The 25,305-nt window shown below is 40.8% G+C and overlaps 5 protein-coding genes across 5 annotated transcripts; 3 read left to right on the plus strand and 2 right to left on the minus strand.

Moving 5' to 3' along the window:
• Positions 1-3,533: 3,533 nt before the first annotated feature.
• Positions 3,534-4,595, minus strand: LOC117185955. The gene is made up of 3 exons (XM_033395934.1): positions 4,399-4,595; positions 3,996-4,338; positions 3,534-3,918 (listed from the first exon to the last, which is right to left on the minus strand). Exons 1-3 carry the CDS (start codon positions 4,547-4,549, stop codon positions 3,831-3,833), a joined length of 582 nt encoding a protein of 193 aa, XP_033251825.1. The 5' UTR covers positions 4,550-4,595; the 3' UTR covers positions 3,534-3,830.
• A 601-nt stretch (positions 4,596-5,196) lies between these two features.
• On the plus strand, positions 5,197-5,964 carry LOC108157943. The gene has a single exon (XM_017290086.2). The coding sequence runs from the start codon at positions 5,257-5,259 to the stop codon at positions 5,962-5,964; it is 708 nt and encodes a 235-aa protein (XP_017145575.2). The 5' UTR covers positions 5,197-5,256.
• Positions 5,965-8,791: 2,827 nt separating this feature from the next.
• Positions 8,792-11,843, plus strand: LOC117190965. Its single transcript, XM_033395954.1, has 2 exons — positions 8,792-8,875; positions 8,952-11,843. The coding sequence occupies exons 1-2, from the start codon at positions 8,867-8,869 to the stop codon at positions 9,897-9,899; spliced, it is 957 nt and encodes a 318-aa protein (XP_033251845.1). The 5' UTR covers positions 8,792-8,866; the 3' UTR covers positions 9,900-11,843.
• Positions 11,844-14,817: 2,974 nt separating this feature from the next.
• On the minus strand, positions 14,818-15,894 carry LOC117190830. Its single transcript, XM_033395866.1, has 3 exons — positions 15,698-15,894; positions 15,295-15,637; positions 14,818-15,217 (listed from the first exon to the last, which is right to left on the minus strand). The coding sequence occupies exons 1-3, from the start codon at positions 15,846-15,848 to the stop codon at positions 15,193-15,195; spliced, it is 519 nt and encodes a 172-aa protein (XP_033251757.1). The 5' UTR covers positions 15,849-15,894; the 3' UTR covers positions 14,818-15,192.
• Positions 15,895-17,081: 1,187 nt separating this feature from the next.
• On the plus strand, positions 17,082-18,415 carry LOC117191698. Its single transcript, XM_033396496.1, has one exon. It carries the CDS (start codon positions 17,708-17,710, stop codon positions 18,413-18,415), a length of 708 nt encoding a protein of 235 aa, XP_033252387.1. The 5' UTR covers positions 17,082-17,707.
• The last annotated feature ends 6,890 nt before the right edge of the window (positions 18,416-25,305 follow it).

Genomic DNA, 25,305 nt, shown 5'->3' on the forward strand with positions numbered 1-25,305 from the left:
GGGGCTTATATCGACACACACTCACTGGCTCTAGCGAAAAATAACGGCTTTTTGGAGGTGAAATCTATGTCGATAATAGGCTTGCATGCTTGTGCGGATTTGAGTATTAACGCAAAGCGAATATTTTTGAAAATGGATCGTGTGCGAAGTCTTCACATTATGCCCTGTTGTTACCACAAATTAGCTTTGCAGTCTGTTGGCGGGGGAGTTAATAGCACTGATCAGCCTAATTTCGTAAATTTTCCGCTTAGCATTGCCATGCGCAAGGCGGTAGAAGCATGTAAAAAAGCATTATATCTTAATCGTCCATTTCTTGGACTAGCATGCCAACAAACGCGTGCTCGCTGGCGGCGAACAAGTTACGAAGAACACGCTGAGCACGGAGATCAGATGTACACGCGTGCACTGGGGGATTCCGTTCGACACTCTAATGAATTGGTAAAACCAAAAAAGTGTATCCTTCCGTCTCATGAAAATCAGGATGCATTTTGGGAGATAGTGAGAAAATTTCAGTTGTTCTCAAAGGAGACAGGCGCTCCGCTAGAGTGGCAACCTACACACAAAACGCGCTTTATAGCAATAAGCGACAAATACACCGATAAACAAGCAGACAGCCATGCAGGTAATGGATTTGCGATTTTACTTAACTTATTCATAAAATGATTAGCGGCTTGTTTTTGAATTATTTAGAAGCTCTGTGAGAACGTGATATTATTTGACCGTTTGTGTTATCTTCAGGAAGCTGCTGCCGAACATAAAGTGCATGTCAGGCTGCGATATGAAAAATTGCTTGATGAGGAGGTATCGCCTCGATGCCACGTTCTGGTTGCTGAAAAGTTGTCCTAATGCGGGCCAAAACTTCTGGAAGCTTGTGTCTCCTTTTGGCCGTATGTCAGAAATTTAGATGGCTGTGCTGCCTGCGCACAAGCACTAATACAATTAGCAGGCACTCTGCTTTTATACCCGATACTCAAAATGAGTATTGGGGTATATTAGATTTGTGGTAAAAGTGGATGTGTGTAACGTCCCTGTCTGTCTGTCCGTCTGTCCGTCTGTCCGTCCGTCCGTCTGTCCGTCCCCTTCAGCGCCTAGTGCTCAAAGACTATAAGATCTAGAGCAACGATGTTTTGGATCCAGACTTCTGTGATATGTCACTGCTACAAAAATATTTCAAAACTTTGCCCCGCCCACTTCCGCCCCCACAAAGGACGAAAATCTGTGGCATCTACATTTTTAAAGATACGATAAAACCAAAAACGCAGAATCGTAGAGGATGACTATATGTTCTAGATCGTAAAATCTCAGTCAGATCGTATAATTATTATAGCCAGAATCAAGAAAACAATTTCATTCTTTCTCGCTCTGTCTCTCTCTAACACAAAGGTTTCATGGTCGGTTTTGCCAATTGCAAAATATGAGTTCAAGGATCTTAGAACCTATAAGAGCCAGAGCAACCAAATTTGGTATCCACACTCCTGTGATATCGGACCTTGACCGTTTCGTGTCCAAATTTCACCACACCCCCTTCCGCCCCCGCAAAGGACGAAAATCTGGGGCATCCAAAAATCTCAGAGACTATTAAGGCTAGAGTAACCAAATTTGGTATCCGCACTTCTGTTAGATCTCACTATAAAACGTATTTCTGAGAATTACGCCCCACCCCCTTCCGCCCCCACAAAGGACGAAAATCTGTTGCATCCACAATATTGCACACTCGAGCAAACTAAAAACGAAGAATCATAGATAACGACCATATCTATCAGATTGCTGAATCTGGTTTAGATCAGATAATTTTTATAGCCAAAAGAAACAAATCAATTTGCACTGGCTACGCAGCGCCCGACGTCACGCTCAGACTAATTTTCTGTCTCTCTCGCACGCACTCTTTGTCGTGTCGTTTAATATTAGCGGCGTCTGCCGGAGGAGAGCCATACTGACTTAGTATCGGGTATAACTGTAGAGTTGCGGTGTCCGCAGCAACTCACAACGTTCCCCCTCGTTTATTTTGCATTTATTGTTTAAGGAAGCATTTAACGAGTAAGTGCTCAGTCTTTTTGCTCATTACGCAGCCAGAGCGGTGCGGGTGAGTCTATGGTAATTAAATTTCTTGTGGCGCTAGGTATACATGACCCACATACACATGGAAGTATGTTCATAGGGGAACTGATTCGTGAGGGAATTGCATCATCCAAATGTAATTGCTTTAGTTATACAATGACAGAGTTTTATATGAATGTGCAGCCTTTGTTTCGATACCTACAGAAATACATAGGTCTCAGAAAAATACCCATAAGCTAAAATTTCCAAAAAGTCATCTGGTTTTTATACCCGATACTCAAAATGAGTATTGGGGTATATTAGATTTGTGGTGAAAATGGATGTGTGGAACGTCCAGAAGGAATCGTTTCCGACCCCATAAAGTATATATACTCTTGATCAGCATCAATAGCCGAGTCGATTGAGCCCTGTCTGTCTGTCCGTCTGTCCGTCCGTCCGTCTGTCCGTCTGTCCGTCCCTATTAGCGCCTAGTGCTCAAAGACTATAAGATCTAGAGCAACGATGTTTTGGATCCAGACTTCTGTGATATGTCACTGCTACAAAAATATTTCAAAACTTCGCCCCGCCCACTTCCGCCCCCACAAAGGACGAAAATCTGTGGCATCTACATTTTTAAAGATACGATAAAACCAAAAACGCAGAATCGTAGAGGATGACTATATGTTCTAGATCGTAAAATCTCAGTCAGATCGTATAATTATTATAGCCAGAATCAAGAAAACAATTTCATTCTTTCTCGCCCTGTCTCTCTCTAACACACACGTAGCATAGGTGGCTTTGCTTAGAGTAAAACATTAGCGCCTAGATCTCAGAGACTATAAAAGCTAGAGCAACCAAATTTGGTATCCACCCTCCAAACATATCGGACCGAGACGAGTTTGTTTCAAAATTTCGCCACAACCCCTTCCGCCCCCGCAAAGGACGAAAATCTGGGGATATTCACAAATCTCAGAGACTATTAACGCTAGAGTAACCAAATTTGGTATCCGCACTCCTGTTAGATCTCACTATAAAACGTATATCTCAAAATTTCGCCCCACCCCCTTCCGCCCACACAAAGAACGAAAATCTGTTGCATCCACAATATTGCAGATTCGAGAAAACTAAAAACGCAGAATCATAGATAACGACCATATCTATCAGATTGCTGAATGTGGATCAGATCAGATAATTTTTATAGCCAAAAGGAACAAATCAATTTTCACTGGCTACGCAGCGCCCGACGTCACGCTCAGACTGATTTTCTGTCTCTCTCGCACGCACTCTTTGTCGTGTCGTTTAATATTAGCTGCTTCTGCCGGAGGAGAGCCATACTGACTAAGTATCGGGTATAAATGTAGAGTTGCGATGTACGCAGCAACTCACAACGTTCCCCTCGTTTCAACTGCATTTATTGAATATTATTATAAATGTATGTTGCATGTACTGTACCTTTTCATAAAGAAAACGTATTATGTATATACATATGTACTATATGTCTATTTTTACAATGAGCGTGTGCGCGCCTTAATTCGGATTTCAACATATTAAAATATTTTAATTCGGTAAATACTAAATAATGTAGCTGCCCATTATTTAATGGCACATCGACTTTGGGAATCTATCAATTTGTTAAATATTAAAACGTTTTCCAGCCCCTTTGAAAAGTCTTAATACCTTTTTAGGAAGAATCGTATTAAATGTCGTAGAAGCATGTGCCACTACAAGCTCTGAATGTTTGTCAATGAATCGCCAGCATTTTTCTTTTTCTTTGTGCTTTATGATTTCCTTCCTCAGTTGATGACGTTGTTCGTATCACCATCACTTTCTGCCATGCTTGTGGAATCGAGACTTTCATAAACTGCAGAGGGATGGTCACTGCTGTGTTTAATAAATATAATATCCATGTTCAGTGAAATGCCAAATCCCTGTACATTTATTTCTATAGATAAACTTACCCTTTACAACGATAGTAATTGCTGATGCCTGTGTAGACGCATGACATAAGGGATGGCCGTAACCTGCTGTTGGTGTTTGATGTCTGTTGCTCCACATCCTGTGACGAGTCTTTGCTGAGGGCCAGGCTAAGGCTGTTTTGTTCGTAGGGGGACAAATACTCGCCGTTCCGTTTTCCATATCGAGAGCCAAGAAAAAAACGATCATTTCGTGGTACAATTATGAGACGTCGCGTTTTCGAGCTATCAACACTAGTTGCCCCACAGCCGGTGACAGCGTTGCCGCTGGACCGCCCGTAGCGACTTCCCACAATGCTTGGGATACTTTTTTGCAATGCTTGCATACCTGTAAAGTTAAACAATTACAAATATAATATATGAAGCTATTGGATATGGGGGTACAGACCTCCGCCGTCTTGCCCATGCGTGTTTTCAACATACGATTGATCGGTGGGCACTGCACATACGTCCTCGGACAGCACCGCGCAAATCGTAATCAATAAGAGCCCCAAATAAAATTGTCGCGGCTGTGTAGGGAGCTGATTCGCATTCCACATTTTGATGTCCTTTTACCTATATCTCTGCAATAGAATAAGTTCATTGCGAGTCAGCATAAATACTGCAGAGTTAGATTGTATCTATTCATAATATTTGTTTCCCGAGAAGAAATTTACTACCAAATGCGCTATGCTAAATAAATAAAAATGGAAATCATTAAATATAATATTCCCCAGATACTGACTCCTCAGAACTAATTCGATGCTGTTACTTGCATTAATGGTAATTAAAGTGGGTAGAATGAACGGCAAACATTTTGCAATGGTAGCTGAACAGAAAAGGTTTAAGTTTGTCCTTCCATGCACAGGTGTTTGACAGAATAATACCTTTTTGGTCACGTACATTCATGGCAGCTCATCAGCAGGTCCAGTACGCAGAACAGGCAAATTCATTTTGTAGACGTCTTACGTAACAGTGAAAAACTTCATGCCGATTCACTTTTTGACCAATTTGAAAACTGGTCTGGAATAATAAGGATTATTAAAGCACCCTTTCATTTCCGGCAAATGTAAGTAAGGTACTTGCAAAAAGCACCAAAAAAATTTGAAAGAGCGAAAGTTTACAAATTATTACTAAACGTTCAAATAACGCCGCTCCTACGTGAGTAATTGTTGATACTTTTCCCGATTGCATAGGAGGCCAAGCTATGTATAAATAGTAATGCTAACAGCTCAAAGCTCAGCATTACTCAGTTGTCCTCAAAAGAATGCATTTCACAAAGACACGAAGCTGCCGGTCAACTATGCCATTGATGCTTCTACTAATTGTTCTAACTGCTGGTGCCTGGTGTGCTTCCAGCTCCAAGCCGTTAGAAAAGCGGAGTCTCGCTTTGGACGTCTATCCCGAAGCCAGCATTCCATGGGCTATAACGAGTGGCCCGCGAGCTTTGAACGGAGGGCCTTGGAACCTTGGTTGGCCCACTTGGAGTGGGGGACACACCTCGCTGGGAATCGGGCCGACACCCAACGAAGTTGCACACGCTATTTCGGTAGCTAAGCAGGCCTCAGCCAATGTTCTTATAGCGCAGCAGCATTTACAAGCGGCTAAGGAAAACGTGTTAAATCAGCAACGCATCGCCACGGAAAGACAAACTCAGGCAGTAATACTGAAGCAAAAGTCTCAGGCGGCGGCTGCGATTCAACGTTCTGAGGCGATACAGCAGCGTCTTGCTGCCTCAAAGGCAGCTGTGGCACATGCTGCTGCTCATGCAGCTGCTGCGGAAATCCAGAAAACCGAACATGAGGCGGCCAAGCTTGGCCACTTCACAAGAAACGCGCACCCGGGAGTTGGTAATCCACTCCCTATTATTGGATCGGGAAACAATAATTTTTCGCCCTCCAATGTAGAAACGATCGGATTTGGGCATTGGCTCTCTGGCAGTACCGCAGGGAAATCTGTCAATAATTGGTACTAAATGATAAAGTGCTTTGTGGGCTCAGCTGTAAGCAATTTTTTTTAAAAAGTATAATTAATTATATACCCAGAAATTAGGGCAATGAGTAAATTTTCATACATAATAAGAATAACAAATTTTCTTGTGATCTATATATACATATATATTATGTGATATATAATGATCATAATACACGTTTTGGTTTGCTTCATGTGTGACTAAAAGAAGTCACATTTATGCTGATTTATGAAATATATCACATTTCTTGTAAAAGGAAATATTAATGTTGTCTGATAGCACCGATATAATAACTTAAATTTATGGTTAAATTATGCAAATAAATAATGCATAATTTTCACCTCTAAAGATCAAAACGTTGACCCACTCTGGTACTCCGGTACACGTCCACATGTTTTGTTGAAACGCCCTTGGACTCCCAGAGGCGGGAGGTCTTGCTGACCCTTAGAGTTGTCGGCATTATTACAGAGGTGGTCTGCGGACGAACCTCGTAAATACTATCGCATCGTTTTATTTTCCTGAGACTGCTACACCTGCTTCACTGAAATTTGTGGTCCTAGGGCATGCTTTCTACTCATGTTAACCTTTTTTTTTTAGGGTGTCTGCTGTTTACTGAGGTTTGCTGGTGTAATTTGTAACCGGACCAACGCTGATGTTGGTCGTCTGTGCTGCCAACGAACAGTCATGTTCCTAATTCAGGTGTAGTTTAACTTTGTTTTGCTGTGTAATTTCTTTATGTGGAGCACAGAATGCAAAAATGTACTTTTGTGTCAGCTAATGAGTCTACTGTTCATTAGTACGTCCCCAATTGATGGTGTTCGGTCAAACTCCTTTAAGGAACAAGTATTCAAATGACCCTCGTAAAATAGATAGCCTACGCTCACTTTTTGTATTTACTCACCATAATTGTACTAAATTCACCACTGTATTCTCTCTCTTATGCCCAGTACTCAAGCACTAAGATTTGTAATAAATAGTTATTCCCTAATACTCAACTGGATCGATCGACTTTTCTCTTTCTTGTATAGACTTTGATTCGTTTGCAGAAAAAACTAACACACCCCCATCCGTGAATTAACATTAATGCGGAAAACGCTCCGTGTACAAACATTTTGGCGCCCAACGTGGGGCATGTGTGTTATGTTAATTCTTCTGTGAACAATTAGACTAATCGCAATCTACAAAGGCAACAATTACAACATTCGCTCGTCTCGCAGCTGCAATCGAAAGTTCCGAAAACCGTATCAGAATTGTTCGTCTAGATCGCGGGATCGTTGTCCTCGCCTTGCTCTCGCCGTTCTCGCTTAACTTTATCATTCGCTTGTCACCCACAACGCATTCAACGGCGCTTGCATTCTCGGTTCGTTCGCTTTGCAGCTACCTGCTTTGGTCCATTGATTAACGCATTCTTTCTATTGGAATTCCACCGCTTCACTTTCGTTTTGCTTTCGTTGCCGCTGCTGGAACTTTTGCTTTTGCTTTCACCGTTGGATTTGTGCTCTAGCTGCTGCTGCTTGCTGCGTTTTTTTGTTGTTGTTATTTTTTGAAGCTCTAGTTCTGTGTCAGCGTAATTACACTACACAACAAAATGACGACGCTCGAAGACTTAAAACGCCAACGGAGCAATATAAAACGAAATATAACTCGGATCAAATCTGTGGTAGATGCTAAATCGGAAACCCCGATATGCAATGATGAGCTTCGCTATCGGTTGAACATCTTAGAAACGTATTTCAAGAATGTTTTAAATGTCCAAGCTAATATTGAAGACCTTAGTCCGAATGATGAAGGACGGGCAGATTTGGAGGATACATACATAGCAATCAAGCTAGCCATAAAGGAAAAAATGGGAGGAGATCTGAACGCCAGCATTGTTGCGCCGGACTACCACCCACCGCCAGTGAAGTCATCGTTACCAAGGTTGTCGCTACCCACTTTCGACGGAACATATGCAAACTATAAGAATTTCATTCACTCGTTCGAGCAAATTGTTGTGCGTGAGTCTGGATTGTCTAATATAGAAAAGTTTAATTATTTGCTGACCTGCCTCACAAGGCCGGCATTAGATACAATTCAGGCATTCAAGGTTACAAGCGAAAACTATCCGAAGGCCCTAGCAAAACTCAAAAGCCGTTTTGATAATCCTACTCTTATATTTTTAGAGGGTATTGAGGCATTGTTTGCACTACAACCTGTGGAAAGGTCAAACAGTCAGCAGCTTCACAGCCTAGTGGATAAGCTCGCTCGAGTCCATCGGCAAACCTGAGAACATTGTTCACGCTATGGTTATATATATTATAATGGAAAAGTGTGATCAGCAAACTCGGAACAAGTGGAAGGAATCGCAGGACTACAAAACTCTGCCAACCTGGCTAGCATGCACACAGCTTTTGGAACGCCACTGTCAGTTTCTCCATTCGTCTGGAAACTCGGCTGCTACTTCGTCACAAGGAAAGGCTGAATCCAATAAGTCAAATCGTCATTCTAATCACCAAATAAACTCGTCGTTTGCTATCACTAATCCGTCTTTTACACTTTGTTCTAGTTCTGGCCATAAGATCTCTAATTGCGCTCAGTTCAAGGCTATGAACAGCAACCAACGGTACGACAATGCAAAACGCCTCGGTCTCTGCATCAATTGTCTTGGAAATGGTCATAGAGAGGCGCTATGTTCATCGACTCATCGTTGCCGATCCTATAATCGGAATCATCATTCATCTTTGCATCACTCTCAGCCGCAACAGCCACCCCAATCATCAGCAGGACAATCTTCAACTACTAAACCGGTACTCCAACCAAAGCGAACCCTCCTGGCAAACGGCTCATTAAGCTGCTTCACATTCTCATATGGAGATCGCAGCAGATGATCAAATTTTGTTGGCAACAGCTATGGTTTTGGTAAAGGATGCCACAGGTGAATACAAACTCGGTAGAGCGTTGCTTGATTCATGCTCTCAGGTTAATTTTGTAACCGAAGCCTTTGCAAAAAGCTTCGCCTTCGTCGTGAAAAACACCACATTGGAATTCGCAGTATAGGAGACTCCCTTACTAGTTTGAAGGCTCGTACGACTACCTATATTAAGTCACGTACTTCCGGCTATCAGCTCACTCTCCAGTTTGGAAACAAATCCCATATTGCCTACCAGCCAGATAGTGAGATCGACATATCGAATTGGAACCTACCAGCTAACACTCCATTGGCTGACGAATCGTTCTATAGGACTAAACGTATTGATTTGTTACTGGGGACCGAAGCCTTCTATGGAGCTCTAGCTGTTGGCCAGATTCGCATTTGTCCAAATCTTCCCACTTTGCAGAAGACTCTTTTTGGTTGGGTTGTTGCTGGGAGGTACCAGCGGCAATATAACAGACAGCCGCCATTGTGCTTGGCGACTGTAGAAGAGTCGATCGACAAGAATTTGCAGCAATTATGGAAAGTGGACTCATTTGTCGATCCAAGCGCTAGAATGCTCCCAAATCATCGTCGCTGTGAGGACCATTTCAGGGACACAACACATCAGGATGCCAGTGGGCGGATTGGCGTTCGCTTGCCATTTCAAGAAGATCCAAGTTGTCTTGGAAGTTCCTTCGATACAGCTCGAACTCGATTTTTTGCCATTGAGAGACGTCTCGCTCGTCTACCGGAAATTCGCTCGCAGTATATCTCGTTCATGCAGGAATATGAAAGTCTCGGCCATATGTCCCTCGTACTGAATCCTAACTTGGAAGAACCGCATTATTATATACCCCACCATTTCGTTCTGAAACCAAGCAGTACCTCGACGAAGCTCAGAGTTGTCTTTGACGCCTCTTGCCGTACAACATCTCAAAGGTCACTTAACGATCTACTTTTAGTCGGCCCTACCATTCAGGATGAGTTGTACTTGCAATTGCTGCGGTTCCGCATGCATAGGTACAGGCAGGTACTTGTGAGTTAGAAGGATAGAAAATTCCAGTACATTTTGTGGCGAGCATCTCCAAATACGGATCTTCAAACCTACCAACTCAATACAGTGACATATGGGACTGCGTCTGCCCCATTTCTCGCAACTCGTAGTTTGCATTACTTGGCTGAGGATTGTAAGGATGCATGGCCATTAGGGGCTGCTGCTGTTAAAACTGCATTTTATGTTGATGACCTTTTGTGTGGGGCTGATGATATAGATACACTCTTCAAACTAAAAACTGAAATCACATCAACTCTCGCTCGTGGTCAGTTTCCATTATGCAAGTGGCATTCAAATCATCCAGGCGTGATGGAAGACGAATCTACCAAGGAATTAAACATTTCAGAAAACTCAGTCAGCAGCACACTCGGCTTAACTTGGCATCAACGAAGAGATGCATTTAGTTTCACATTTAATCCAAAGGAAGTCTATCCCACTACCACAAAACGAACAATTTTGTCTACTGCGTCGTCGCTATTCGATCCAATCGGTCTGCTATCACCGTTAGTCATTGTCTCTAAGATCATTCTTCAGAAGTTGTGGCTTTTGAAACTCGACTGGGACGAGTCTGTCCCCCAGAATTTAAGCCACGCATGGAGCAAGTGTTTGGAATCGCTGAATTCACTGTCGTCACTAGCGGTACCTAGTTTTGGTTTGCAGCCTGATACTAGGAGCATTCAAATACATGGAGTTTGCGACGCATCGATTCGGGCATACGGCTGCTGTGTTTATGTGCGCACGGAGAATTCGCTTGGACAGGTCACAGTGAAATTGTTCACTTCTAAGTCTAGAGTAGCACCAGTGAAGAAACAGTCTCTTCCGAAGCTTGAACTATGCGGCGCACATCTACTTTCTCAGTTGTATAACAAAGTCAAGGCCATATTCAATAAACACACTATCACATCTTATTTTTGGAGCGACTCACAGCTCGTATTGCATTGGTTGCAACAACACTCAGTCACCTTATCGACCTTTGTTGGAAATCGAGTGTCCGATATTCAGGATTTAACGTCTGATGGAAAATGGCGTTTTGTGCCAACACATCAAAACCCTGCTGATATTCTGTCGCGACGCTGTAACGTGAGCGAGTTGATTAAGTCTCCATGGTTTTCGGGTCCTACGTTTCTAGTCGAAGATTCACTAAACTGGCCCGCCACTGGTGGAAAACTTGATATTGACATGGACGTGGTTAACTTGGAGAATCGGAAAAGTTTGTTTGCTGCCGTACACGAGACAAATAATATCCTCAACATCGTCGATAATATCAGCTCGTACACTCACAGTCTGCGTCTCATTGCTTGGTTGATTAGGTTCATAAGGAGATGTCGGAAGCAATCGACGTTCACCACAAGCTCACCGACGCCAGATGAACTTCGTTTTGCTTCATATTGCCTTATTTGGAACATTCAACAAACTCATTTTGTAGAGGACATCCGTTTACTTCAGAAGCAAAAACCATTAAAAAGCAGCTTAAAGTTTCTTACTCCCTTTTTAGAAGTCGTGAACGGATTCGAACTTATCAAGGTTGGTGGACGTTTGGAATACTCAGACCTACAAGACGGTCAAAAACATCCGTTGCTGCTGCCTAGTCAGTCAAAATTTGTATGGAACTATATTCGCCATTTGCATCTTCGGAACTATCACGCTGGACCTAAAGCCCTAGTCGCTCTCATTCGTTTGGAGTATTGGATCGTTAACGCCAGAGACTTGGCACGTAGAATTGTTCGCTCCTGTGTACACTGCGTTCGCTACAGACCGAAGCTGCTACAACAACTCATGGGCTCATTACCGCCTACGCGACTCGCTCCGGCTCGACCCTTTGAACGCTGTGGAGTTGACTTTTGTGGACCCATCAACACATATCTACGCATTCGAGGAAAGGGACCTACAAAAGCATACATAGCCGTGTTCGTTTGCCTTCTCACCAAGGCCGTTCACATCGAAGTAGTCTCTGATTTGTCAACAAAGGCGTTCTTAAACGCATTGAAACGGATGGGAGGTCGTCGCAAGCTGCCGACAGACATCTTCTGCGATAATGCCACTAACTTTGTAGGGGCATCGAATCAACTGCAGGAACTAAAAAAGTTTATGTTTTTAAAGCAGACCCAAGATGAAATCTATAAATTTTGCGCATCTGACTTTATTAATTTCCATTTTATTCCCCCCAGGGCACCTCATTTCGGAGGCCTTTGGGAAGCGGCGGCAGAGTGCAAAGGGGCTGTTAAATCGTACGCTGGCCAACACCAGGTTCACCTTCGAAGAGTTGAGCACTGTCGTCGTCGAGATAGAATCGATCCTCAACTCGCGCCCACTATCGCCGCTTTCGTCAGACCCAAATGACTATAGCACTCTCACGGCTGGTCATCTCTTGGTTGGCGAATCATTGCGATCACTACCTGAAAGGTCCCTCGAGAATATCAAGCTGTCAAGTATGGACCGCTACGATGCGATTACGGCCGTCAAGCAACGGTTTTGGAAGCAATGGTCTGCTGACTATGTCAACGAATTGCGATCGCGCACGAAGTGGACAGCACCCTCAACGAACCTCACCGAGGGCACGTTGGTCATCATCCATGAGGACAACCTGCCACCGCTACGCTGGAAACTAGGCCGAGTGCAGTCTACTGTGCTTGGGAAGGATGGACTTGTACGGGTGGTGCACCTCCGCACTGCAAACGGAACATCTTGCAGGCCAATACACAAGTTGGCAATTCTTCCGGTGGTTTGAAAGCAGTCCTTTCAACGGGGCCGGGATGTTCGGTCAAACTCCTTTAAGGAACAAGTATTCAAATGACCCTCGTGAAATAGAGAGCCTACGCTCACTTTTTGTATTTACTCACCATAATTGTACTAAATTCACCACTGTATTCTCTCTCTTATGCCCAGTACTCAAGCACTAAGATTTGTAATAAATAGTTATTCCCTAATACTCAACTGGATCGATCGACTTTTCTCTTTCTTGTATAGACTTTAATTCGTTTGCAGAAAAAACTAACACACCCCCATCCGTGAATTAACATTAATGCGGAAAACGCTCCGTGTACAAACAGATGGTTAGCTCTGATTAGACGCACCTAAAAGCTCGTCAAATCCACATTTTCAAAATCACAAAAGGAAGCATATAAAAGTATATTCCCCATAAAGTATATACTAGTGTACATATGTACATATGTGGATCAGCGAAATCAGCCACTAGCAATATATCCATATTCTAGTCGGTAGTGTATAAATAAATGATAGCTAAAATAATCGCCTTTAGTTTTTAGCACTACCCTTTTTACATACACAAATTAGAAAGTATTGGTCAGTGCACGTAACCAAAAATAACTAGAAAAGACAAAGGTTTTGCGTTAACGGCTCACTGGCGAAGGAAATGAATACATACATATGTACATTCTTTTATAAGCGGGAACTTTCTTAAGTGTCAACAATCACAAACACAAACAAATAAATTTTAATAGACGTCTCTAGGTAACAAACGCCGCATTAACTCGCCCTAAATTGCAATTAGCGAATATATTTGGCAATTTGGTAATTGACGGGCCAGCCTTTACGCAGCTGTGGGAACTTGTTGACAGAACAAAGAACAATAAGAAGAAAATGCAAAATCGTATTGAACTCAACCAAAAGGACTTGACTTGGTGGTGTAGCGTAAAGCTCAGGCTTAAAACGACTCGTGACAATTTAAAAAAAACAACAGATCTTTCAATCACCTTCGCCAGATAATGTATCTGCCGTTAGCGTAACCAATGGGCCAAACTGACTGCTAAGATATGGCGTACAAAATTTGTGTACGTACATATGTATGTACATATATCTCATCATATGAGTAAACCATATTTTGACACTTATTCCAGATACCCGGTAATAAATTTATTGATTAATTTCTCAATATGTATACCGCATAATTTTTTAAATAATCACAAATTATACTGTTGCAATGTTTTAATGCCTTTATCAATTTCTGAGAGAGCTTGTCAAGCAACGCACCTGTAGCATATGTGGAGAGTTCTATCTACATCTACATTTTTAAAGATACGATAAAACCAAAAACGCAGAATCTTAGAGGATGACTATATGTTCTAGATCGTAAAATCTCAGTCAGATCGTATAATTATTATAGCCAGAATCAAGAAAACAATTTCATTCTTTCTCGCTCTGTCTCTCTCTAACACACAGGTTTCATGGTCGGTTTTGCCAATTGCAAAATATGAGTTCAAGGATCTCAGAACCTATAACAGCCAGAGGAACCAAATTTGGTATCCACACTCCTGTGATATCGGACCTTGACCGTTTCGTGTCCAAATTTCACCACACCCCCTTCCGCCCACGCAAAGGACGAAAATCTGGGGCATCAACAAATCTCAGAGACTATAAGGGCTAGAGTAACCAAATTTGGTATCCGCACTCCTGTTAGATCTCACTATAAAACGTATATCTCAAAATTTCGCCCCACCCCCTTCCGCCCACACAAAGAACGAAAATCTGTTGCATCCACAATATTGCAGATTCGAGAAAACTAAAAACGCAGAATCATAGATAACGACCATATCTATCAGATTGCTGAATGTGGATCAGATCAGATAATTTTTATAGCCAAAAGGAACAAATCAATTTGCACTGGCTACGCAGCGCCCGACGTCACGCTCAGACTGATTTTCTGTCTCTCTCGCACGCACTCTTTGTCGTGTCGTTTAATATTAGCTGCTTCTGCCGGAGGAGAGCCATCCTGACTAAGTATCGGGTATAAATGTAGAGTTGCGGTGTACGCAGCAACTCACAACGTTCCCCCTCGTTTCAACTGCATTTATTGAATATTATTATAAACGTTTGTTGCATGTACTGTACCTTTTCATAAAGAAAACGTATTATGTATATATGTACTATATGTCTATTTTTACAATGAGCGTGTGCGCGCCTTAATTCGGATTTCAACATATTAAAATATTTTAATTCGGTAAATACTAAATAATGTAGCTGCCCATAATTTAATGGCACATCGACATTGGGTATCTATCAATTTGTTAAATATTAAAACGTTTTCCAGCCCCTTTGAAAAGTTTTAATACCTTTTTGCTTGTAGGTTTAGTAAATCGCAGAAAAACAATTGGATAGCAAGAATCGTATTAAATGTCATAGAAGCATGTGCCACTACAAGCTCTGAATGTTTGTCAATGAATCGCCAGCATTTTTCTTTTTCTTTGTTCTTTATGATTTCCTTCCTCAGTTGATGACGTTGTTCGTATCACCATCACTTTCTGCCATGCTTGTGGAATCGAGACTTTCATAAACTGCAGAGTGATGGTCTGCTGTGTTTAATAAATATAATATCCATGTTCAGTGAAATGCCAAATCCCTGTACATTTATTTCTATAGATAAACTTACCCTTTACAACGATAGTAATTGCTGATGCCTTTGTAGACGCATGACATAAGGGATGGCCGTAACCTGCTGTTGGTGTTTGATGTCTGTTGCTCCACATCCTGTGACGAGTCTTTGCTGAGGGCCAGGCTTAGGCTGTTTTGTTCGTAGGGGGACAAATACTCGCCGTTCCGTTTTCCATATCGAGAGCCAAGAAAAAAACGATCATTTCGTGGTACAATTATGAGACATCGCGTTTTCGAGCTATCAACACTAGTTGCCCCACCGCCGGTGACAGCGTTGCCGCTGGACCGCCCGTAGCGACTTCCCACAAAGAAGGCTGGCCTTTTTTGCAATGCTTGCATACCTGTAAAGTTAAACAATTACAAATATAATATATGAAGCTATTGGATATGGGGGTACAGACCTCCGCCGTCTTGCCCATGCGTGTTTTCAACATACGATTGATCGGTGGGCACTGCACATACGTCCTCGGACAGCACCGCGCAAATCGTAATCAATAAGAGCCCCAAATAAAATTGTCGCGGCTGTGTAGGGAGCTGATTCGCATTCCACATTTTGATGTCCTTTTACCTATATCTCTGCAATAGAATAAGTTCATTGCGAGTCAGCATAAATACTGCAGAGTTAGATTGTATCTATTCATAATATTTGTTTCCCGAGAAGAAATTGAATACCAAATGCGCTATGCTAAATAAATAACGAGGGGGAACGTTGTGAGTTGCTGCGGACACCGCAACTCTACAGATATACCCGATACTAAGTCAGTATGGCTCTCCTCCGGCAGACGCCGCTAATATTAAACGACACGACAAAGAGTGCGTGCGAGAGAGACAGAAAATCAGTCTGAGCGTGACGCCGGGCGCTGCGTAGCCACTGCAAATTGATTTGTTCCTATTGGCTATAAAAATGATCTGATCTGATCCAGATTCAGCAATCTGATAGATATGGTCATTATCTATGATTCTGCGTTTTTAGTTTTCTCGAATGTGCAATATTGTGGATGCAACAGATTTTCGTCCTTTGTGTGGGCGGAAGGGGGTGGGGTGAAATTTTGAGATACACGTTTTATAGTAAGATCTAACAGGAGTGCGGACACCAAATTTGGTTACTCTATCCTTAATAGTCTCTGAGATTTTTGAATATCCCCAGATTTTCGTCCTTTGCGGGGGCGGAAGGGAGTGTGGCGAAATTTTGAAACAAACTCGTCTCGGTCCGATATATTAGGAGTGTGGATACCAAATTTGGTTGCTCTAACTTTTGTAGTCTCTGAGATCTAGGCGCTAATGTTTTACTCTAAGCAAAGCCGCCTATGCTACATGTGCGTTAGAGAGAGACAGGGCGAGAAAAAATGAAATTGTTTTCTTGATGCTGGCTATAATAATAATACGATCCAATTCAGATTCCGCAGTCTTAAAGATATGGTCATTCTCTACAATTCTACGTTTTTGGTTTTCTCATATCTTTAAAATTGTGGATGCCACAGATTTTCGTCCTTTGTGGGGGCGGAAGTGGGCGGGGCGAAGTTTTGAAATATTTTTGTAGCAATGACATATCACAGAAGTCTGGGTCCAAAACATCGTTGCTCTAGCTCTTATAGTCTTTGAGCACTAGGCGCTGAAGGGGACGGACAGACGGACAGACGGACAGACAGACAGGGCTCAATCGACTGATCAAGAATATATATACTTTATGGGGTCGGAAACGATTCCTTCTGGACGTTACACACATCCACTTTTACCACAAATCTAATATACCCCAATACTCATTTTGAGTATCGGGTATAAAAATGGAAATCATTAAATATAATATTCCCCAGATAATGACTCCTCAGAACTAATTCGATGCTGTTACTTGCATTAATGGTAATTAAAGTGGGTAGAATGAACGGCAAACATTTTGCAATGGTAGCTGAACAGAAAAGGTTTAAGTTTGTCCTTCCATGCACAGGTGTTTGACAGAATAATACCTTTTTGGTCACGTACATTCATGGCGCGGCAGATATAATTACCTTATAAAAATACTTTACAAAGGCAGCTTTATTTCAGCCATGAGTCGACAGCTCATCAGCAGGTCCAGTACGCAGAACAGACAAATTCATTTTGTAGACGTCTTACGTAACAGTGAAAAACTTCATGCCGATTCACTTTTTGACCAATTTGAAAACTGGTCTGGAATAATAAGGATTATTAAAGCACCCTTTCATTTCCGGCAAATGTAAGTAAGGTACTTGCAAAAAGCAGCAAAAAAAATTTGAAAGAGCGAAAGTTTACAAACTATTACTAAACGTTCAAATAACGCCGCTCCTACGTGAGTAATTGTTGATACTTTTCCCGATTGCATAGGAGGCCAAGCTATGTAGAAATAGTAATGCTAACAGCTCAAAGCTCAGCATTACTCAGTTGTCCTCAAAAGAATGCATTTCACAAAGACACGAAGCTGCCGGTCAACTATGCCATTGATGCTTCTACTAATTGTTCTAACTGCTGGTGCCTGGTGTGCTTCCAGCTCCAAGCCGTTAGAAAAGCGGAGTCTCGCTTTGGACGTCTATCCCGAAGCCAGCATTCCATGGGCTATAACGAGTGGCCCGCGAGCTTTGAACGGAGGGCCTTGGAACCTTGGTTGGCCCACTTGGAGTGGGGGACACACCTCGCTGGGAATCGGGCCGACACCCAACGAAGTTGCACACGCTATTTCGGTAGCTAAGCAGGCCTCAGCCAATGTTCTTATAGCGCAGCAGCATTTACAAGCGGCTAAGGAAAACGTGTTAAATCAGCAACGCATCGCCACGGAAAGACAAACTCAGGCAGTAATACTGAAGCAAAAGTCTCAGGCGGCGGCTGCGATTCAACGTTCTGAGGCGATACAGCAGCGTCTTGCTGCCTCAAAGGCAGCTGTGGCACATGCTGCTGCTCATGCAGCTGCTGCGGAAATCCAGAAAACCGAACATGAGGCGGCCAAGCTTGGCCACTTCACAAGAAACGCGCACCCGGGAGTTGGTAATCCACTCCCTACTATTGGATCGGGAAATAATAATTTTTCGCCCTCCAATGTAGAAACGATCGGATTTGGGCATTGGCTCTCTGGCAGTACCGCAGGGAAATCTGTCAATAATTGGTACTGAAGAATAAAAAAAAATTGCTTAATGATAAAGTGCTTTGTGGGCTCAGCTGTAAGCAATTTTTGTTAAAAAGTATAATTAATTATATACCCAGAAATTAGGGCAATGAGTAAATTTTCATACATAATAAGAATAACAAATTTTCTTGTGATCTATATATACATATATATTATGTGATATATAATGATCATAATACACGTTTTGGTTTGCTTCATGTGTGACTAAAAGAAGTCACATTTATGCTGATTTATGAAATATATCACATTTCTTGTAAAAGGAAATATTAATGTTGTCTGATAGCACCGATATAATAACTTAAATTTATGGTTAAATTATGCAAATAAATAATGCATAATTTTCACCTCTAAAGATCAAAACGTTGACCCACTCCGGTACTCCGGTACACGTCCACATGTTTTGTTGAAACGCCCTTGGACTCCCAGAGGCGGGAGGTCTTGATGACCCTTAGAGTTGTCGGCATTATTACAGAGGTGGTCTGCGGACGAACCACGTAAATACTATCGCATCGTTCTATTTTCCTGAGACTGCTACACGTGCTTCATGCGTGTGGTCCTAGGGCATGCTTTCTACTCATGTTAACCTTTTTTTTTAGGGTGTCTGCTGTTTACTGAGGTGTGCTGGTGTAATTTGTAACCGGACCAACGCTGATGTTGGTCGTCTGTGCTGCCAACGAACAGTCATGTTCCTAATTCAGGTGTAGTTTAACTTTGTTTTGCTGTGTAATTTCTTTATGTGGAGCACAGAATGCAAAAATGTACTTTTTTGTCAGCTAATGAGTCTACTGTTCATTAGTACGTCCCCAATTGATGGTTAGCTCTGATTAGACGGAACTTAAAATACCCTTGCAGTTTCACCTAAAAGCTCGTCAAATCCACATTTTCAAAATCACAAAAGGAAGCATATAAAAGTATATTCCCCATAAAGTATATACTAGTGTACATATGTACATATGTGGATCAGCGAAATCAGCCACTAGCAATATATCCATATTCTAGTCGGTAGTGTATAAATAAATGATAGCTAAAATAATCGCCTTTAGTTTTTAGCACTACCCTTTTTACATACACAAATTAGAAAGTATTGGTCAGTGCAAGGAACCAAAAATAACTAGAAAAGACAAAGGTTTTGCGTTAACGGCTTACAGGCGAAGGAAATGAATACATACATATGTATGTACATTCTTTTATAAGCGGGAACTTTCTTAAGTGTCAACAATCACAAACACAAACAAATAAATTTTAATAGACGTCTCTAGGTAACAAACGCCGCATTAACTCGCCCTAAATTGCAATTAGCGAATATATTTGGCAATTTGGTAATTGACGGGCCAGCCTTTACGCAGCTGTGGGAACTTGTTGACAGAACAAAGAACAATAAGAAGAAAATGCAAAATCGTATTGAACTCAACCAAAAGGACTTGACTTGGTGGTGTAGCGTAAAGCTCAGGCTTAAAACGACTCGTGGCAGTTTAAAAAAAACAACAGATCTTTCAATCACCTTCGCCAGATAATGTATCTGCCGTTAGCGTTACCAATGGGCCAAACTGACTGCTAAGATATGGCGTACAAAATTTGTTTACGTACATATGTATTTACATATATCTCATCATATGAGTAAACCATATTTTGACACTGATGATATGCCTTATTCCAGATACCCGGTAATAAATTTATTGATTAATTTCTCAATATGTATACCGCAACATTTTTAAATAATCACAAATTATACTGTTGCAATGTTTTAATGACTTTATCAATTTCTGAGAGAGCTTGTCAAGCAACGCACCTGTAGCATATGTGGAGAGTTCACGTACTCAGAGAATGGCAATTTAATTGCATCAATCATAAATTTGGTTCAATTTTGGGTTATCGGGCGCAATAATTTGATTTCCATCAGGGCGTAACGAAGCGAATGTGAATGTTCTTAAATCAAAATTTATGGGTTGGGGTCGGTCGTGCATCGTAAATACTGTTATCTACCTCTGAGTCCCCATGCTCAACCACAAAGCAAGTATGCTGAAATGGTGGCTTGTCCAGAGTAAAGGTAACATTCGATTTTACTGTAAACACAATCGTTTAACAACCTAAACAAGGTGGAAGGTGTCTTAAAAAGGGCAAATGGCCGTATACACGTACGAAATCTTTATTTCGTCAGTTTTGTGCGTCAGCGATGCCTGAATGCCAATACCGGCCTGGGTATCTCTTGGAAAAACTTTATCGGGCCTCAAAAGCAAACCTTTCACGAGCAGATGCCATGCTTCCTTAATAAAGCAAAGTCCGAATTGACCGGTTTTCGCTAAATAAACTTCCTAATACATCTGTAAAACTTTAATAGAATTTATAACTGAATTTAGCCCAATCCCAACACCGAGAAGGGAAATTATTCTCAGCACCCGTACACCGGGCTCTGAAGGTTGCCAGTGGAGGCTATTGCAGATTTTGATAATAATAAAAATCCGTTCGTTTTTGACAACACGCTTCTATTGCAGCTGCCATGTCCTGCCAGACAAAATGAAATAAACACAACCAACAGAAAAGAAAACAATGTTCAGCCGCATTTTAAAACTTCCATCATTAGTTAATCATAGTAAAATTCTTGGTGTGATTTTTGTGCACAACTTGTTCAAGGGTGACGTAGATGGGTTTGTTGAGCCGCATAAACTTCACGATTCCTATTAGATACACTATCAAACTATGTACCGCTGTCCCATCCGTTTTGTAGATCGAATTATTCGTTTATAGTTCTAATTCCCTTCCTCTTATTAAATTACTAATACTCACAAACCTTTCTCGTAATTAGTAATTGTAGTGGTATTTGTATTTTGAATGCATGCTTAAATCTCCTAGTAATGTTTAGTTCTAATTTGCTTCGCATATTAGTCTAACAGCTATTTTTCCTGCATGTTCGCGTTCGATTCGGTTAATCATTGCAATTATTGCATATCAATGTCCAAATATCATAACATTAAAATTATGTACATAAGAACTAGTTGTTAGTGAGTCCTTCGCAAGTCGATCCGCAAGTGGAATCTCTAGACCGATAGATAGTGCAAGAAATTATTTGCCAAGCTGCTTGTATCATTTTTCAGAAAACTGTAAAACAAAACTATTTTAAGGGCCTGCGGTGTCGGGACAAAAGTTGGCACTGGTGCAGTAAGCCACAATCAACGGGGCGGACTTTATTTCCCCGCTAAGAAGCGGATGCCACTCAACTCATGAATACTGATTGAACGAACCTGTGTCGACCTTTTGTTGCGTAAAGTTTTTCGCTCGCCTCGCTGTTTATTAGTAATTTGCAACCAACATAATAATTGGACTATTCATTATTACATAGTTAATATCTACATATTGACTAAGTTCCATTTACAGGTGGTTTTTATGTATATTTACACAATTTCCCATTTAATAGTATACATATATTTATGCAGCTGGAATTATGCTGATACGTTATTAATTATTAAGCACTAAGTAGAAATTATCGAGGATATTGATTTGCCAAAGATTGAGCATTCAAAAGTAAGAAATGTGAGACAATTGGAACGCCATAGTTGGGATTTAAATTAAGGAGATGAGATACGATATTCTGAATTTTCTTTTTGTAACAACCTGAAACAGTTGCAAAAATTTAGCCTGAAAAATTGTATTTTAATTCTAAATTAAAATTTTCACGAACCACACTTCTCTGAATCGAATCCATACAATATTATTTTCCAGTCCCTTTACCATATAAGTGGCATAGAATCACTCGATTTGCTCTGCCGACGGAAGCAACAACTTTTGTGTATCTTAATAAAAGAAATAATTATACTGTGTACTAGCTGAAGATATACCAACCAAATGTTAAATTTGTGTTACTGTACCATTTTTTTCGAATGTTAAAGTAAGTTTGTAAATGTTGGTGAAAAGTGAAGAAATCCTTCTGTTTGCTGCTGTTTTTTTATAGAACTTCTTGGTAACAAAAAGATTAATTTAATATTTTTTATCACAAGTAATTGCGAAAATTATATTTTTTAATTTAAAGTGAACATATTTTAGTTGTATTCAAATGTTTTTCCTTTAATTAATATGGATTCAATTTCTTAGAAGAACCTCATCATATTTGTATATTTTCTGTCGATTCCGTGATGTGAGAAAAACTTATTTAATGTTATTATCTAAGGCTTCAAATTTTTGCCTATTTGTATGAAGTTTGATTGGCAGTATGGCCAAAATCTTAAAAAAGTTGTAGGTTATAGCAACTCAAGTTCAGATATGTTTCTGGACGATAAATATTATATATTTTCCAGAATGCACATATCCCTATATCCTTATATTAATTAGGAGCGAAACTTAATTTCGTTAACATTTTAAGGAATTCTTAATAAATCAAAAAAAAGGAAATAAGACAAATAGAATATTAGAAGCACTTTATACAAATGTTAATGTATTAGAATTAGGAATTTTAAGAATTAGATTTAAGTAGCTTTCAACATAAACTATAGATTTAATGTGACTAGCGCAATAAATATAAGTTGAACCTGGTAGCGGTAGAATATATAATGAAATAAATAACTAACTACAAAATAAAACAACCGAAATCATGAGGATCAGGATTAGAACAGCGTTTACTTTGATAACGAAGTATATAAAGTTTATCAATAGTGAGATTGATAATTCTATAAGGTAGCTGCCTTGGAAATCATCGTTCGAAATCCATCTTTTTCTGAAAATTTCTGCCAAATATTCAAATTTTGTGAACATAGAATCATATTGTTTAAATATATTGTTTATAGTGGAAGTTCGAAAAAATTAGCAGTAAACGAGGGGGAACGTTGTGAGTTGCAGCGGACACCGCAACTCTACAGTTATACCCGATACTAAGTCAGTATGGCTCTCCTCCGGCAGACGCCGCTAATTTGAACGACACGACAAGGAGTGCGTGCGAGAGAGACAGAAAATCAGTCTGAGCGTGACGTCGGGCTATAAAAATGATCTGATCTGATCCAGATTCAGCAATCTGATAGATATGATCATTATCTATGATTCTGCGTTTTTAGTTTTCTCGAATGTGCAATATTGTCGATGCAAAAAATTTTCGTCCTTTGTGGGGGCGGAAGGGGGTGGGGCGAAATTCTGAGATATACGTTTTATAGTGAGATCTAACAGAAGTGCGGATACCAAATTTGGTTTCTCTAGCCTTAATAGTCTCTAAGATTTGGGGATGCTGCAGAGTTTCGTCCTTTCGTCCGATATCACAGGAGTGTGGATACCAAATTTGGTTGCTCTGGCTTTTATAGGTTCTGAGATCCTTGAACTCATATTTTGCAATTGGCAAAACCGACCATGAAACCTGTGTGTTAGAGAGAGACAGAGCGAGAAAAAATAAAATTGTTTTCTTGATTCTGGCTATAATAATTATACGATCTGATTCAGATTTTGCACTCAAGAAGATAGAGTCATCCTCAGTTTTTTTCAGTTTTTTCGTATCTTTAAAATTGTGGATGCCACAGATTTTCGCTCTTTGTGGAGGCGGAAGTGGGTGGGGCAAAGTTTTGAAATATTCTTGTAACAGTGACATATCACAGAAGTCCGGATATAAAATGTCGTTGCTCAAGCTCTTATAGTCTTTGAGCACTAGGCGCTGATAGGGACAGACAGACAGACAGGGCTCAATCGACTCGGCTATTGATGCTGATCAAGAATATATATACTTTATGGGGTCGGAAACGATTCCTGACTCATTTTGAGTATCGGGTATAAAAACCAGATGACTTTTTGGAAATTTTAGCTTATGGGTATTTCTCTGAGACCTATGTATTTCTGTAGGTATCGAAACAAAGGCTGCACATTCATATAAAACTCTGTCATTGTATAACTAAAGCAATTACATTTGGATGATGCAATTCCCTCACGAATCAGTTCCCCTATGAACATACTTCCATGTGTATGTGGGTCATGTATACCTAGCGCCACAAGAAATTTAATTACCATAGACTCACCCGCACCGCTCTGGCTGCGTACTGAGCAAAAAGACTGAGCACTTACTCGTAAAATGCTTCCTTAAACAATAAATGAAAAATAAACTAGCCTTAATAGTCTCTGAGATTTGTGGATGCCCCAGATTTTCGTCCTTTGCGGGAATTTGGACACGAAACGGTCAAGGTCCGATATCACAGGAGTGTGGATACCAAATTTGGTTGCTCTGGCTCATATTTTGCAATTGGCAAAACCGACCATGAAACCTGTGTGTTAGAGAGAGACAGAGCGAGAAAGAATGAAATTGTTTTCTTGATTCTGGCTATAATAATTATACGATCTGACTGAGATTCTACGATCTAGAACATATAGTCATCCTCTACGATTCTGCGTTTTTGGTTTTATCGTATCTTTAAAAATGTAGATGCCACAGATTTTCGTCTTTTGTGGGGGCGGAAGTGGGCGGGGCAAAGTTTAGAAATATTTTTGTAGCAGTGACATATCACAGAAGTCTGGATCCAAAACATCGTTTCTCTAGATCTTATAGTCTTTGAGCACTAGGCGCTGAAGGGGACGGACAGACGGACGGACGGACAGACGGACAGACGGACGGACGGACGGACGGACGGACAAACAGCATCATACCCCAATACTCATTTTGAGTATCGGGTATACAAATGGAGTAATTGTTGTTAAATATACAGGTATGTTGGATATACCTGTAGTCAAATTCCAAGCATACAGTGTAGATGCTAGGAACAAAAATAATTATCGATTATGGCATGAGAGGTTGGGGCATATAAGCAATGCAAAATTGCTTGAAATAAAGAATAATAATTTATTTAATGACAGTAATCTTCTTGTTACTTTAAAAATATCAGATGAAGTTTGTGAGTCATGTTTAAATGGGAAACAGGC

This window comes from Drosophila miranda (genome assembly GCF_003369915.1).
Source record: "Drosophila miranda strain MSH22 chromosome Y unlocalized genomic scaffold, D.miranda_PacBio2.1 Contig_Y1_pilon, whole genome shotgun sequence".
Taxonomy (NCBI): Eukaryota; Metazoa; Arthropoda; class Insecta; order Diptera; family Drosophilidae; genus Drosophila; species Drosophila miranda.

Coding starts and splice junctions, on each gene's coding strand:
- LOC117185955 (XM_033395934.1), bottom strand. CDS start 4,549: ATGTGGAATGCGAATCAGCTCCCTACACAGCCGCGACAATTTTATTTG. Junction 4,339..4,398: donor GCATGGGCAAGACGGCGGAG/GTCTGTACCCCC, acceptor TTAACTTTACAG/GTATGCAAGCATTGCAAAAA. Junction 3,919..3,995: donor AATTACTATCGTTGTAAAGG/GTAAGTTTATCT, acceptor TATTAAACACAG/CAGTGACCATCCCTCTGCAG.
- LOC108157943 (XM_017290086.2), top strand. CDS start 5,257: ATGCATTTCACAAAGACACGAAGCTGCCGGTCAACTATGCCATTGATG.
- LOC117190830 (XM_033395866.1), bottom strand. CDS start 15,848: ATGTGGAATGCGAATCAGCTCCCTACACAGCCGCGACAATTTTATTTG. Junction 15,638..15,697: donor GCATGGGCAAGACGGCGGAG/GTCTGTACCCCC, acceptor TTAACTTTACAG/GTATGCAAGCATTGCAAAAA. Junction 15,218..15,294: donor AATTACTATCGTTGTAAAGG/GTAAGTTTATCT, acceptor TATTAAACACAG/CAGACCATCACTCTGCAGTT.
- LOC117191698 (XM_033396496.1), top strand. CDS start 17,708: ATGCATTTCACAAAGACACGAAGCTGCCGGTCAACTATGCCATTGATG.